The sequence below is a fragment of the Vicugna pacos genome, chromosome 11 (genome assembly GCF_048564905.1).
Source record: "Vicugna pacos chromosome 11, VicPac4, whole genome shotgun sequence".
NCBI classification, from domain to species: Eukaryota; Metazoa; Chordata; class Mammalia; order Artiodactyla; family Camelidae; genus Vicugna; species Vicugna pacos.
In genome coordinates, this window is record NC_132997.1 from 78,285,088 (window position 1) to 78,301,461 (window position 16,374).

The following is a 16,374-nucleotide window of genomic DNA, read 5'->3' on the forward strand; positions in this document are numbered from 1 at the left end:
CTAGGAACCGCTTTTTGAGAAGCTCCTGAGCTGCTTATTCACATCGAAATTTTGAGAGCCTCTAACTTCAAAGATGTCAAGAGCTGGTTCCCTCATTTGGGGTAGAGTCTCATTCATGGGCTTGGGCGGGTGCACAGGGCTGGGACCCTCAGTTCCTGACCTGAGCTTGCATGTGAACACCATTTTCTCTGTACCCACCTGACAGGCTGGGCGTTGCCCTAAGGTCTGGCCAAGCCTGGCTGGTGCAACAGCACCCTCTAGAGGACAGACTAGGCCCAGTCACCGCCTCAGACTCAGCTCCTCCCTCCTCCCACCCTGCTCAGGCTAGAGAGAGAGGCCCAGCTGATGTATCTATTGGAACGACTTTATTTAAGTACACTGGGCCCCACCAGGCAATGTGGTTTGTGCGAGGCTGTGCGAGGAACAGGCTTGGGCTAAGAGGAGGGAGGTGAGCTGGTTAAGCACACTGCAGTCCGTGGGTCACCACATCGCTTTCACACACACCTGCTGCTGCAGCCCACACCTGGCAGGGCCTTTGGTCGTTGGACGGCATGGGGGAAAATACTGCCTGAAATCTGGGATCTGGGCAGGTCTTGGTGTCACAGGTGAGGGTGCAGGTGATGATTTGCTAGCCTCAGCTTTGCACCATCTGGGTTGAAGTCCAGAGTAGGCACCTGGCTCCAGTGGACCAGAGGAGGTGAGCCTGAGCCCATCAGCTCTTGGCACTCTGGTTTGGCCCTTCCCTCCCTAAACAAACAAGTCCAAAGACAAGAATGGCACAAATCAGCCCAGAGGGGACCTTCTCACCTCTATAACCTAGTCCCCTGGGTCAGCTAGAGTGGAAAAAGGCAACTTGGTTAATTGCGGCTCTTTCTTCAGTCCTAAGGGGTTTGGATTCCCAACACCCCTCCTTTTCTAGGAGCCTCTGCCAAAGGGTGATTCTACCCCGTTTCAGAAAATCCAACCAGCAACTAGCATGTTGATTCCAGGGCAATGAGCAAGTGGAAGAGGGAGAAAGAGGCTGGAGTGACTTTGAGTGTAGCCTCCAATCCCAAATGGTCTTGAGGCCTATGGATACTGTCAGTTCACTGTTAGCAAGGAGTGGCGGGGTCCTGGATACTACGCTAAGCTTAGGCGCTGTAAACATTAGTGTGCACAGGGTGACTGGTGGGGCAGGAGGCAGTGAGCTCCCTTTTTCCAGTCCCTGTACTAAACAAACACTTCAATAAATAAAACTGAAGATGGCATTACCCAAGGATGGATGGAAAGCAAGTAACAGGGCCTGGGGCCAACAGGCTCCTGAAACTCTCCTGACAGCCCCTGGATGGGGGCTAGGGGTTGGAGCATTAGCTCTGCCACCAATCAAAAGTAGCACTACTCCTGCCCTCCTCAAATGCCCAGTGTGGTCCTGGTCCCCAGGTGAAGGTGAGGGCATCCTGCCCCCTGCTGACCCCAAAGTCTCAGTAGCAGCTCCCAGAGTGCTCTTCCAGCCTTCCAAAGCTGAACTGCAGCAAAACCAGACAGAACTCAACCCTGGCCCCAGGCCTCGGTCCACGATCAAGAGGCTTCAAGAGCAGAATGATGAGCAAGGGGGGGCAGCAGCTGCCTTGGGCCGCAGGGCACCCTAGATGGAGTAGGGGTGGGGCTGGCCCAGCCTACGATGGGCAGCAGCAAGGTCTCCTGGGGTTGGGTTCGCCTCCCTGTCTCCCTGTGGTAGTAAACATAGTCCCACACAGCCAGATAAAGGCCCAGCTGCCGAAGGAGTGGGGCCCTCTGCCAGCATTCTTCCCTGTCAGGGACCAGTGAGTGGTCAACCCCAGGTCTCAGGCCATTGCCATCGTGGGTAGTTCATCGTCCTTTCTGGGCCCCGGGATCCCTGGGATCCCCTGGCCACACGGCACTCGCATATGCACACACACTCGTACCCACACACACACTCATACACACAGGCAGTTCCTCGCAAACACTCCGACTCAAGAAAGCGAGTTTTAAAGTGGAGTTAACTTCAGAGAGAGGTGAAGATGATGTCCCAATATTAGAAGGTTTTCCTGTGGATGGATCGGGCACCGTCTTCCTCGTATTCCTTCTTGGAGACCCACATCTTCTTAAAGGTGTCCAAGGAGGCGAGGATAGAGCCCCTGGAGTGGAAGGAATCCAAAGGAACATTGTGAGAGAAGGAGGGTGGGTATTGGTGGAGCCAGCCAGTCCCCCTTGGGCCAAACCAGATCAGGCTTTTCTTTAAAGGGATGAGGTGGTGAGGGGTCAGCAATGCCTCTGCTTCCTGTTCTGCTGTTACTACCAGAAGAGCTACTCACCCAATCCATGTGGAATACAGTCTCTCCTGTGGTGCAGATATCTGCAGGGGTGGGTGGAAAGAGGAATCTGAGACATCCATTCTTCCTTTCCCTTCCAACACCCATGTTTATGGCCAGTTCTCACTGCCCAAGGCTGGGGACACATTTCCCACAACAGGCTTTAAGTTATGTCCCTGTTGGACACTGTGGCCTCTCTTGGGGGTACTGGGGCCAGCCTGACACTCATCTGGAGAAAAAGGTTTCCAGCAGCCCTAAGTATCTACGGCTCCCAGGGAAGCTAGGGCTGTCTGGGGCAAGATTTCACTCTGTTGGGGGCTGATGGGAAGCAGACTCCATGGCAGGAACCATCCTCCTTCACTCAGGATCCCTCCTTTCTCAGGCCAGCTCCCCTCAGCAGTTACTAAGAAGCTGGACTGTGTCACAAGGGAGCAGCCAAAGCTAGTCTCCTGTCAGTGTTACAGTTTCCCTGAAAGGCCACATGTGGGACCCTTATCTAGCACCCTGCCACATCTGCCACACCCTGTACAGAACTGCCCTCTTTTGTGGGGAGAGAGTGAGAATGGGTCTCCCCTCTGGCTGGCCTTAAGGGTCGTGTGGAAAACGGGAGCCATCTGGTAGCGCCTGAAAAACTTGGGCAGAGCTGGAGGGGAGGCCACACCACGTGGCACTCCAGACCCTTGGAGGCCCAGCTCCACCCTGCCCGTGCCCCTGCCCTCAGCAGGCTCCTACCCTGATCTTCACGTCTTTTGGAGCCAGTTTCTTCACTTCACTCAGTAGCCTGTCACCAAAACCTGAATGGGTGGGAAAGGAGAATCTAAAGTCAATTCTCTGCACGTCTGGGCGCAGCAGGATCTGGAAGCTTCCTGGGGCTGGGTACTGAGAACAAAGACCAACCTTTGAACAGGGTGGAGCCCCCCGAAAGGACGATGTTGGAGAAGAGCGTGCGCCGCAGGTCCATGTCGGACTTCTGGATGGCGAACACCAGCACCTCGTGGATGCCCTCACTCTCTTCACCGATCAGGTCTGGCCTAAATAGTAGTTCAGGAGCCCGGAAGCGGGAAGGACCTATCTGTGGGGTGGGAGGCAAGCTTCTTAGGCTGGGGCAGGGGCCAAGGTCCCTTTGGGAGTAAGAACGGAAGAGGCCCCTCTGCCCATCATTTAGTAACCAAGTGGCTATGAAGGCCAGGCTCAGGGAAGACCTTGTATGTCAAGAGCCTCAAGGAACAAAGACAGGGTTCCTGGGAAACTAGAGAGAGGACACACCTATGTTTAATCCTGGCTCTGGCATTTTCCAGCCAAGAGAACTTTAACAGATGGATTCATTCATTCATGGAAATTCCTTCTTATTAATGAAGGTCCAGGGAGAGGCCACTCACCCTATACTGTGCCCAAGTGGTTAAGGACAGCATGACATATCCCCCTGCCTACTCCCATCCTGACCCAGGAAACAGTCTCCACATGGGAGAAGCAAAATCCCTGGCGCCTCGCTTGGCAGGAGACAGTGCTGCTCAAGAGCTATGCTGCTCCAGGCAGAGCGGGTAATAGGCCTGCTACATCTGCCTCCAGCCTCCCCATGGGGTGTTCTATTTGGGCCCAGAGCTTTCAGGGGCCTGAGGGGCAAGGTCTGGCGGCCTACCTCAATGGTGCTGCCATCAGGCAGGTAGTACTGAGCCTTTTCCGTCTCTAGTGTCTCATCCTTCTGGGGATTTATGGATAGGTAGCAGGCTCTCTGCAGAATCAAGCACGAGTCAGGCAGGCAGGAAACTTGGTGCTTACCCAAAGTCCCAGGGAGTGATGTGTGGCTGCAGAAATCTGCCCATTATAGTGATCGCCCTAAAGGTTGTTAGAATTGCTGCCCCAAAGCAGGGGCAGGAAAACTGCGGTTGGCCTTCACTGGGTGGCACTTAGGATAAGAGTTCCCACCTGTACACCTTCCCAGTGGGCAGGCGTGGCAACTTGGCTCTCTGGATCTGGGCTTGAGACCATGCCCTAATTTTAGTTCAGACTCAGGCATCTTTCTTCTCCTATTACTCATATGGTTCTGGGTCCCGCCTACCCAGCTCAGAGATCTCCCTAGAGCTGTAGGTGGCAGGAGGATTCATATTAACTAAAAAGAAAAATGTATTCTGACTTCACAGATACAAAAGAACATATGTAATTTGTGTATAATATATAAAAAACACAATGAACACCGGTGTACCCATCGCCCAGCTCAGGCAACAGAAGCAGCTCCCTTTCCCCCACAAGGTGGCAGCACTGTGGAAGGTGACTCTGTCAGGGTGAGGGGACCCAGGTGGAGATCACACAGCTGCCAGGAGGCCTGGCTGGGGAGGATAGAGCCTGACCCCCAGGACAGGAGCTTCACTGCTCTTCACTCCAGGTCACGGAGGTCCTGGATGCTGTTCCCAGTCCCTCTGAGCCCAGCTCTAGGCCCCTGGGGCAGTGCTCACCTCTTTTATGGCCTTGACAATCTCAAACTCGGAGGATGAGTGGAAATCATAGCCCTCCTTGCGCAGGTAGAGGCGAAGGAAGCGAGAGACGTCCCGGCCAGCGATGTCGATGCGCATGATGGAGTGGGGCATGGCGAAGCCCTCGTAAATGGGCACTGCGTGGGTGACGCCATCCCCGGAATCCAGCACCACACCCGTGGTCCTGCCCGTGGCATAACTAAAGCAAAGGGGGCAAACCATCACTAATCCCCACCTCCTCACTCTAGGAAGAAACTCACTTCTTGATAGAATTCAATGGTAGCTAAAGTGGGGAGGGGGCTGCCTTCTTCCTTTATTTTCAGAGAAGCCATAAATTTGGGTTTTGATAGGAATCCTCCCCCCACCCTCCATTTTAAAATGCTGGCTCACAATTTTTTAATGGGATCAAACACATGCCATCTGCAGGTCACCAGTGTATAATCTTGGTGATAGACCTAACCCTGGCAGGCTGGGAGCATAACAGGAATGACAGGGGTATGAGAATGGGGGCCACGGTGGTGCTTTCATTACAGTCCAATCACCAGGCAGACGTAGGCACTGAATAAATACCTGAACTCAGTACAGGGGCCTGCAGGGAGAGCTGTAGCAGGATGTGGCCTTCCCAGCAGGCTGAGAGGAGACTTTGGGGCCAAACCGGCTGGGAGTGCCAAGACTGGGAGACAGTCTCAACACTCCCTTTCCCACCATCCTTAAGCTTCCCTGGCAGAGGTGCTCAGGTTGCTCTGAACCAACCCAAAGGAAAGGCAGCCTTGATTCTGCCAGAGGACTGCTTCCCCACAAGGGGCCAGGCTAGCCAGCCAGCTGCTACTCACAGGCTGAGCACAGCTTGCATGGAGATGAAAAGGGCTGGCACATTGAAGGTCTCAAAGAAAACTTCAGCAGCTCGTTCCCGGTTTTTTCGCGGGTTTAAAGGCGCCTCCGTCAGGAGCACAGGATGCTGGTGAAAGATGCCCAGGTGGCAATCAGGGCAAGGCCAGATTTCCACCCCTCAATAGTACTGTGTGGCTGGAGAGCCCAGGCGACCTTCGTCAGCCTCTCTCCAAAAAGAGGCAAGCTGGGCCTGTCACCTACCCCTGCCCAAGCCAGTTTCTCAACTTTCCAAATTCAGGCTCCTTTAAAGTCTCATTCTGTCCTCACCTCCACCCCACTACTCCTCTCCTGACCCTCCAAGATTCTTATATAGCTCCAATTGTCACGATTTTGCTAAACTCTGAATTTGGAATCATTATGATAAATGTAATAGTTAAATTTTTTTTTCAAAATAGAAAATTAAATTTCAATATTGACTGTACTTAAAAAAATGAAACATATCCCTCCCCTGGAAATTCTGCTATGCCTGGTATGCACCTTCTTTTGTGTTTCTGAGTTGAGAGTTACTTCCTTAGAGGTTAGAGTATAGGCTCTGAAGGCTGAAAGCTGTGGGGTTTTTTTTCCCTCTTCTTCTTTTTTTTATTTTAAATGGAGGTACTTGGGATTTAACCCAGAACCTCGTGCATGTTAAGCATGTGCTCTACCATTGGGCTATACCAACCCCCCTGAAAGATGTGGGTTTGAATCCCAGCTCTACCACTTTATCCATTGGGTGATCTTGGAAACACCGCTTAGCTTCTCTGAGCTTCCGTTCCCTTGTTTGTAAAATGGAGATGATACTACCTGTATCTCATAGGAATGTTATGAAGACTAACTGCAAACATGTCTGAAAAGCACATGGCCTGGTGCCTGGAACATAAGGCTCAAACACTCTGCAGTTATCATCATCCCTCTCATGTCCGGGGTAGTGGGTTGTCTGCTCTGCACACCTCGCAGGAGCACCCTGCACGCAGGACTCTCACCTCCTCTGAGAAAGTCTGCAGCTGGTCCTTAGAATAGACATACTGCCAGATGCGCTCCATGTCGTTCCAGTCCTTGACGATACCATGCTCCATGGGGTAGCGGATGGAAAGCAGTCCTCGGTGCTCCTGCAGGCAGAGAGCAGCACTTCCAGCAACAGCCAGTCTCTCCTGGTGGACCGTGCCCTTCCAGGACTGGGACTTCCCACCCCACAGTCCTCACCCACGACTAAGGGTGTGCACCCACCTCCAAGTCTCTAAACCGTATGCTGCAAACTGCTCTCACTGACCAATCAGCTGGCAAAGCAGAGGGCTTCTGCATTTCCATGGGCCCTTGGGTGGCACCCTCCTCATTGCCTGGTCCCAGGACACAAACTCCCGGCTCCCACCTCTGGGCCTCAGCACTTGCAGCCAAGGTTGGCAACAATGATTCTGTTGTTCTGTTTCTAAAGGCTGCCTGAGGGGTCTGCCAAACTGTGCTAATTAACTTATCCCCAGGGTACTCCAGCTAGGATCTCCCCGCAGCCTCTTTTGCCAAAAAAATAACCAAGCCAATTGGTTTGATCACTGTCAACATAGTGACAGAGTACAGAAGGAAGGCAAAAGCCCTCTTTGCTAGACTGGTCTCTGTTTCCCAAAATGGGGTTCCAGATATTTCCTCTCCAAAACCAGAGGCTGCTCTTGGGAGAAATAAACCCAGTAGGCCTGGGATGAGAGAGCGAAAGGGGAGATTTCAAGAGGAAATTGCTGGGGCACTACCCATTTGTGGGAATAATGAAGGTCTTGTGCTGGCTTGAGGCTTCTTCAGTAGGACTGGAGATTACCTCGGCTTTGGGGCCAATGAAGATGTCGCCTTCGAGGGCGCCTGCCATGACACGAACATGCTTAGGTCTGCCCACACTGCAAAAGAAAGTCGGGGTGGGGTGGGGTGAAATGGAAATCACTTTCCATTTCATGACAGAAAACACGACAGAACCCAGGAAGAATGTACTGAGGCACACACTTGGATGGGGAGAAATATACTCAATTCTACTGTGATTATTTCTGAGGAGTGAGATTACAGTTGACTTTCTTCTTTCTACTTTCCTGCATTTCCCACAATTTCTATAATGAACATGTATTACTTTAAGTCATTTGTATATTATTTTATATATTTTTATATTATCTTATAAGTCATTAAAACACATTCTGGGGGATTCCATACCTCTAGTTCTTCCCTTTCCCCATCGTATGTGTAGATCCAGAGAGATAAGTAAACAAGTATCTCTAAGTGAATGGTTAACTCAAAAAGTTTTTGTCTGGTGGTGGTTTCATTGATGTATACATCTATCAAAACTCATCAAATTGTTCATCCCAAATATGTGTAGTTTACTGTACAGGAATCATACAAAAAGGTGTTAAAAATTGTTATAAGTGAAAAAAAAAAAAAAGCTTTTGTCTCCTTATCCTCCTGCCCAGGCCTATTAAGGAAAATGGTGTTGTGGTAACTGACAGATGGCCACCTTCATTTTCTACTGCTTGAGTCCCCTTCCCCAGTATCTGGGCCCTTTTTCTGCCTGCAGTCTCTCTACCTTAGGGATGTGCTGAGAAAAAACTCATTCTTACTAAGATGGTAGCTATGATTTGATGTTAAACCCCATCCTAGGGTGATAGGAGGATTTTAAGAGGGCTCCATGAAGAGACCGTCATCCAAAGCAATGAGTCACCAATGTCAACATTTTTGGCATCAGATAAAATCAAATTTAAAAAAATTTGCCTCTCAAATTGTACCATGCAGGCAATTGTTTGCTTAGTCCACAAGCCAGCTCCTACCCCTTGCTTGACGTTGTTTTCAATACCAAGGCTGACCCAAATGAGATCCTTTCTCCCTAAAAGATGGACAGCTGACCCCATAACAAAGCTGATAAGCCCCCCAAGCTTCTGATTAAGTTACACAATAACTTACTAGTTTGGAAAGCAGTATTTGGGGATCTGATCACCAGCAAAACCAGCTTTAATCACACCGGATCCCTGAGGAGAGAAAGAGAAGTCAGAGTATCACAAAAACAAAGAGATATATATCATACAGTATGTATAACATGGTTCCATTTTTATTCGAAAAAGATATGATATATCCATTTGTAAAAGTATTTGTGCAGTGAATGCATGCCAAAGGGAGGGCAGTGGGGCTAGGGATGGTGGGGGGAATTTATACTGCATACTCTGAGTATTATTTGATTTTTTCTATATTCTTTGACTTTTCCACATTGAACATGTTTTACTTTTGGAATTAAAAATAACAGTAATAAAAGAAAGAAAAAGAAAACTTGAGAAGAGGAAAGTACCCTGAAGCACAAAAGTGGCCAAGTTTAAGAACATAACCAAGGTGGGAAGAGTGTGTGATTGTTGTACCACCATGGGATGCTTCTAACCTACTTTCCCAGCTCAGGCCTGAAATACCCCTGCCCTCCAGGGCCTCTATGACAGACACCACCATGAGTGCTGCCATGCTTGAAGCTGACTCCAATATGACACATGTTGTCTGGTTCTGACCACATAGGCATACCGCTATGCTTTGTGAGGGGTTTGTGGTTGTGGTTGTTGTTGTTGTTGTTGTTGTTTTACTATGCTTTGCTTTACTCGTTGGTCTTTTGATGGTAAAGAGCAAGAAAGCCCTAAAGCATTGTCTGAGAAGAAAAGAGACTCAGCATTACAATCCCACTGCTCCAATCCTTGGTATGTTGGGTGGGATGCCCAGAGAAGAATCTGACATCTCCCACCAGCATGTCTGGCACCACCTGGGGCCCAATCAAAGTAAACACTGACTCTGGACACAGATACCATCTCCGTGCAGGACAGATGTCGAGGCTTGAAACCACTTGCAGATTCAGCCTGTTCTCTTCCTTCTTAATTCTTCTACACCCCACCTGATACCCTCATCCTTCCACCCCCAACACAGTTTGCAGCTGCATGTGTAATTAGGGCGAGCCTTTTCCTGCTGCCTGTCAACCACTTCTCCTAGAGTGGAGTGTGGTATTTCCAGAACCCACACAGCAAGCAGTAAATACATCAGGAGACACTAAATAGCCAAGGTTGTCTTGGTACCAAAGGCTTCCAGGCGACACGCCTGGTTCCCTCTGTTTCTTATTCTTGCTCTTCTATAGGAGAAGGGCGGGGAGTGGGTGGGGAGGTTAGATAGGCCATCCAGGTGCCTGACCCTAGCGAGACAGAGGGAGGAAGTAAGAAGTGGTTGAAGGACAGGAAAAGTGGTAACGGGGGAAGAGCAGAGCCAGTCAGTTCTCTAAGACAGCAGGAACCTCTGCCAACAGAAAAGAGAAAACAAGAGACAATGTGCAAACTCATTGGCCTGGGCAGAAAAGCAAGGAGCCTGGAAAAGGTACAGCTGTAAACTGAGCTGAAAGGCTAGGAAGGAGGGAGGACAATCCTACTGCACACCCAAGGGCTCTGGGACAGTGGATCGGCTAGTGAGAAGAGCACTGTACAAGAGAACTCCGGGAACTTGTTAGCTCAAGCTTCTAATAATTGCTCACTGCCTTCATCTGGGTGTGGTGATGCTGACAGGCTAATTAGATCTCCTGGCAGATGTTGAAAACAAGAAAAGTAAAGATGAGATCTGTACTTCAGACTCTAGATATTCTGAAGAGATGATTTTCCTGGATATTTGATTTTGAGTTTACTAGCAAAAGGACTAAAGTATGAGTGACAAGGCAGATTAAAATATTACATTCATTTCTCTCTCTCCGTCCTTCCCAGCAAGGGTATATAACAGGCCCAGTTCAAATATCACTGCCTTCCTCCTGTAGAATAATCCCCAGTTGAAATTACTTATCCTCTTCCTATGATCTCCTCAAATCACTATCACCTCTTCTGCTAGGTAGCATGAATTTCATTTTGCTTTCTATTCGAATTTATGTTTGCCACTTTTGTCTCTTTTCAGTGCAAATTCCTCGAGGGCAGAGACTTTGTATATCAGCAGTATCTGGCATTTGCAGGGTACCTGAGTAGATGCTGGCTGACTAACATGAAAACCAAGCTCAAATGATTGGCAGCTGAAGCCTAAAGTATGGAACCTGAATGAGCAGCTGGAATGCCAGAAGCCCCAGGCAGAGGTGGTACAGGGAAGGCAAAGGCAGCATTGGGAATGATGCACAAAGTGGAACCAGACCCAGCTTGTCCCTGCAGCCCCACCAGCTGGCCTGCTAGGCCAGCAGTTGGGTGAAGAATGGGTGGGGATGGGGGAGGCGGCTGAGTTGCCTCTTTCTGCTCAAGCCATACCATGAGAGCATACAAATGGAGTCATGTCAATTTCTTTAGCAGCATTTGTAACTCGGAACTGTATACCTGACAAATGAGCTGGCACTCTCCTTGTTATTCACTCTGGCAAAGCCAAGTAAACAAATGCCTTGTAGAGGCTTCTTGAAGTAGTCTCATTAAATATTTGATGTTTGAGGACTCTGCCAATCTGCTGCCAGCCACCACTGACCATTCTCCTTCTGATGCAGGCAAACAAAAAGCAAATCCCGCAGCAAGGCTCTCCCAGTAACTGGTGGCTATAAGCCTTGTGGCTTGAGCAACCTTTTTCCTAGGCACTCCTGATTATTCTTGACATGCTGGGAAGGAGGCTAGCTGTCTCCCATTTTACAAGAGGGAAAGGACGCTGAGAGGTGAAGCCTCTGATTCTAAGACACTGGTGGCCCAATTTCACCCAAAGACATTTTGTTTGGCCCACAAAGTCATTTTTCAAAAAACAACTTTATTGAGATAAATTCATATTTATAATTCAGTATAATTCAGTGGTTCTTAGTATATTAACAGTGCTATACAATAATCACCACAATCTAATTTTAGTACTTTTTCATCATACTCTAAAGAAACTCTGTACCCATTAGCAGTCACTCTCCATTCTTACCACTACCTGCCCCTGCTCCCCAGCCCCAGCCCTAGGCAACTACTAATCCTACTTGCTGTCTCTAATAGATCACAAACTACTTTTACATTAATTTCCAACAGTTACACATTGGAGACTGCATGTAAAATTTAACACTTCTGATTTCTCTTGAAGAACCAGAAGGTCTGGCAACACTGGGCCTGCTTTCCTACATGGGGACAACTCGCTGGAAATTAGAAGCAGCTGGCCCTTTGGTCAGACATCCTCAATGTACCTTCCAGATTCCTTACATCATCTTTAAGGCTATCTTCTTCCTCCTCCTTTTTAATGTACTCGCTTGGCCTCCCCAGGCACTGAGTTTGAGGTCTCTGTTCTAGACATCCCTGGCAACTAATTCACAACGATTCTTCTTCCATGAGGTACTGGTTTCTTTCTCACCCTTAGATTACCTAGCTTGCTGGGAAGCACATCCATGGCTCTTAAAATACGCATACTTGAACAGCAGGATATCTCTACATGTCACCTCCTCTTCACCCTTTCTGTCAAGCTAGGAATGGATTCTTGTTGAATGACCAACAGCCTGAATGTCACATCACAAGTGACAGTGTTAAATAAATATATTAACTTCATTGCCTCAGCTAGAGTCCCTTAAACTTAAGTGAACCTGCAGATCTTAAGAACTGATAGCAAATTGCTAAAAAAAAAAAAAAAAAAAGCCCTCTTCTTTCTCGTATCACTATCTATGACACGCCTTTGGGAAGAAAGACTTACTTAGTTTTTCAAAATACCCATCACTTTACTGTTGTTGTCATTGTAATTTAAGTGCATGCACACACCACCCCCTTCCATTTTCCTCGTTAAACTCTGATGAATTGGTTTGGTGCCAGAATTGCATGAAAGGAGTGGTCAACAATTGTCTTAAGACTGGAAAAGGCTGTGAACCGATAATGGGCTGTTCCCTTTTTTCCTTGCTTTCTTTGTTCTTTTTTCTTTTAATTACACTCTCCTTAGCCCAGAAATAAAATGTGGTAACATAGCTATGGAGATGCTAAGTCTGCTAGATAACATTATTCTTATAATATAAAGTTGGCTCAAATATTTCAAATGATTTTTCCTATCCATGTTTCATTTTGAAACAAAATGAAACAAAATTAAGTATCAAACAGCAAGAACTACCCAAGGCCCCAAATCTAAAACTGTGGCAGATGCTCAGTAAATCCTAGTGGGAAAATTACTTAACCTTTCTCCTACTTCACCTTTTGGCAGAATTGTTGGCATAATAAAGGCAATGTTTTCCCAGAGGAAAAACAAGTCTATTCCTTAAATCTTAAAACTGAAAATGCACAACTGCTTTGATGCATTTCAGATACACTATCAAGAAAGAGAAAGAAGAAACTAATAAGTGTTAGCTTAAGTGACATTAAAGAAAATGGCTGGAAAGAGAACTCCTGCCCAATAATTCTAGAAGCAAAAGAACTGGTGGGATGCACACAGCACTCCTTCTGCATTACTCATGAAAACAGGAAAGTGCTAATTTCTATATTTTTTTTCCTTTTTATAATTAAGAAAAAGGCAGACGAAGCACACACTAACTGGCTGAAGATAAGAAATAGTAGCGTGCTCTGAAAATCAACATTAAGAACAAGGAGTCCTACACAACCCTCTGTAGTAACTAATTAGGGGTCCCCCACCAATCCTTTGTTTATTTACGGGTATCTTTGTTACTGTGATAAAGATATTCAGTCATTCATCTACCCACCAATCAACCCAGTCCAATCAAAAATCTAATGTGAGAAAAAAAGAAACAAAAAAATCCAGCTTGGTACTAGGCCTTAGGTACTGTGTGGAGGGAGGTGGGGAAGAAGAGAGGGATGAAAAATGAAGGAATATCATCTTTTCCCACAAGGATTTAATAGTCTAGTGAAGGAGACCTTTAAAAAAAAAAATCCTCCCCTAAATGAAGTCTCATTGAACTCAACCTCCTTCCCGGAGAGAACTAAAGCTAGCCAAAAAAGCACCTTTCCTTGGAAAAAGTGAGGAATTTAGAACCCAATCTCAGTGTTGAGTCTTGGTACCTCAACTCACAAGCCAGGTAGTTTGAATAGTTATTTAACCTCTCCAAGCCTCACTTTTCTGCATAGTTCTATTGGGAACGGTAAGTCCTATCTACCTATCAGAGTTGAAGCTTAAATGAGATGATGCAAATGAAGGGATCTTGCAACGTGGTGAAGGTCCCAAGGGCTGAATCAACAGCGTGAATCAGACAATCAGCTTAGGGCAGAGGGAACAGTTTTGTCTCAATGGAGGGACTCAGAAGGGGAACAGAAAGGTATCAACCAATTTCAGTGGGACCAAACCTTTGAGTGGAAGACAGAAATCCAGTTGTTTTACAACTGCCTCCCTCCACCAAAATTAAGAGCAGTATTTAGATTCTTCCCATTTGTCACTTTTGATGCATCTGCGTAGGGTACCAGTAAGAAGAATAACGGGTAAAGCACTGGATTTAGGGTATCTCTACTCTGTGACCTTGGGCTCACTTCACCTCTTCCTGCTTCAGTTTTTTCATTTGCAAAACAAGGATCAAATTTCCTGCCTTAACTATCCACCCAGTTTTTGTGAGAATCCAATCTGAATGTATGGGAACCCGCCATGTAAGCGCCTGGCAAATACTACGTTTAATAATTTTTTTCCCCAGCAACTGGGCGTTCCGAAGGAAAGTACCTCCCTGCTTGCTTTGTCACTCTCCCTTCTTCTCCACCTTTACTAATGTTGTAGTTTATAATCATAGAAATAACTGAAATCCTAAGGCCATTTCTGGCACGAGACTCTTGGGCCCCACCCAGATACACCGCCTAGCAGCCCAGCCTGCCCGGGGACCGAAGGAAACTTAGCCCTTCTCCACCCGCAGGCGGGCCCTAGCCGCTCAGGCCCCACCACTGGGAGTTCTCGAGACCAATCCCCACACCCCTCGTGCCCCGCTCCGCCCCTGAGAGAGGTAAAAAAATTATGGCGGCCCAGAAGAACGGCAGGGGCACGAGCCAATCACTGCAGAAGTCTGCCCTCATCCGGCAAGGCCCAGAGGCGGGGTCATCGGCCAAGATGGACAGCCAGAGCAGCCAATAGGGTTATCGGAAACAGGGGAGGGGCGGGCTCCGGGCTCTCACAGAGCGGTTAAGGCCCCTCGAGCCAAGGGCCCAAGGACCCCCAAGCACTGTAATTCTACCCTTTATCTATCGCAAGGTTCTCCATCCCATGGTTGTTGGCTGGCTGGCCGCCCTGCCTGAGGAGTACGAGTCGGGGTAGGACAGAGGCGGCCGCGGCTGAACCCGCCTGACAGGCCGGGCCAGTGACAAAGAGCCGGCGGCCCAGGCTGAAACCCGGGAAGCGATCCCTTCGGGGAGGAGAGCATAAGTCCCTCCAGGGGGGTGCAACTCACGTTGTCGATCACGACAGGCTGGTTGGCGATCACATCGTAGGACTCCATGGCAGAAGAATCTCTCCTTCCGAGGAAGGAACTGCCAGCCGGGTCCGCCGCTAAACCTACTGACAACGCATGCGCAATCTAGCTGCTGGTGCAGGGTGGCCAGGGAGCGGCCCGACCTCGCTTCCGAAGAACTACAACACCCAGCATGCCTTGCACCTAATTAGCGAGCCAGGCTTCTTTGGAGCTCCGCCTATTTTAAGGGACGGGATGGCGCGTTTCGGACGCACAGTACCCTGGGTTTTGTAGTCTCCGTAGATAAATAGACGAGGACGCTGATTGATGGTTGCATTGCATGCCTGGATCTGTAGTCCTTTTGAAGGGATTCTCAGTGCATGCTGAGAATGTATGCTGAAGTATGTAGTCTTGAGTTCTTGTCTGTCTGCAGTTTGGTTAGGATTGGTCAGTAATTCGTGAATGTTTGGATTTTACAGATCAGTCTTGCCACTCCATCACTTCCCCTTGACAATATAAGGTTTTTATTTGCGTCTAAGACATTAATAAACATCCGTAACCATCAGACTCTAATAAAAGGAAATTTTAATACACATACACATGCAGGGAGAAACATATTCCCAGAACAAACGAAAATAATTTAAATTGCATAAATTTGCTTTTTTGGAAAAAAGTATATTTTCATTGATTTTAGAATTTTTCCTGGATAAGTGTAAACTTTGCAACATGCTAACGCTGGTCTGAAGACTGGCATTTAGAACTACTAGTATAGATGATCTTTTGCTCATTAAAACATCGTTCATCTAATAGCTTCAGGAACTGCTCTAGTATATCTTTAATTTTCACGGGGAGCTAGAATTGACATTGATGAATGAGAAAATGGAAGTGAAGAGAAGTTACATGTTACTGCTTTCTAATGAGCGCAGTGTATTTTTCTCTAGATTATTTCCTCCCTCCCTTCAAGTTACAGTGACTCTTTAGTTAATAGCACCGGTAGTCAGCCTCTATTCTATCCCTTTCTCTTGGAATTTCTTCAAGATCATTGAGTGGAAGACATTACTATATGAAAAGTTATTGTAAACAGGAAAATAATTCCTAGCCCGGTACCTTAGGAATTAAAAAATTTCCAGTTACAGACAGTAAAAGGCAATGGGGAAGGGCAGGTCCAATAGTAGATAATGGATATTGGTGTTCCTCAAGGCAACCTGAGTACATCTGCCTAAAACAGAACAAAGAAGAGATTGTCATCACTGAAAACATTCATTAAATAATCACCAAGTATATTTAATTGATCCTGGTTTATCTAAGTCTTGTTACTTTCTGACAGAGCTCCAAAATAGGTTTTTCAACATATGATCCCTGAATTTGGAGGAGTTAGTGTCAGTCAATATGGTCAATGGATATTCAAAGACGGTAG

At 47.6% G+C, this 16,374-nt stretch overlaps 1 protein-coding gene across 1 annotated transcript; it reads right to left on the minus strand.

The window, feature by feature from the left end:
- Nucleotides 1-348: 348 nt before the first annotated feature.
- ACTR1A (actin related protein 1A) lies at nucleotides 349-15,145 on the minus strand. Its single transcript, XM_006210462.4, has 11 exons — nucleotides 14,958-15,145; nucleotides 8,579-8,643; nucleotides 7,458-7,533; nucleotides 6,637-6,762; nucleotides 5,617-5,741; nucleotides 4,766-4,982; nucleotides 3,952-4,044; nucleotides 3,210-3,384; nucleotides 3,045-3,106; nucleotides 2,316-2,356; nucleotides 349-2,138 (listed from the first exon to the last, which is right to left on the minus strand). The coding sequence occupies exons 1-11, from the start codon at nucleotides 15,003-15,005 to the stop codon at nucleotides 2,036-2,038; spliced, it is 1,131 nt and encodes a 376-aa protein (XP_006210524.1). The 5' UTR covers nucleotides 15,006-15,145; the 3' UTR covers nucleotides 349-2,035.
- Nucleotides 15,146-16,374: the final 1,229 nt, after the last annotated feature.

Excerpts from the sequence above, each read along its gene's own strand:
- ACTR1A (XM_006210462.4), bottom strand. The coding sequence starts at position 15,005 with ATGGAGTCCTACGATGTGATCGCCAACCAGCCTGTCGTGATCGACAAC. Across the intron at positions 5,742-6,636 it reads TGCAGACTTTCTCAGAGGAG|CATCCTGTGCTCCTGACGGA; the intron begins GTGAGAGTCCTG and ends ATCTTTCACCAG. Across the intron at positions 4,983-5,616 it reads ATGCAAGCTGTGCTCAGCCT|TTATGCCACGGGCAGGACCA; the intron begins GTGAGTAGCAGC and ends CCTTTGCTTTAG.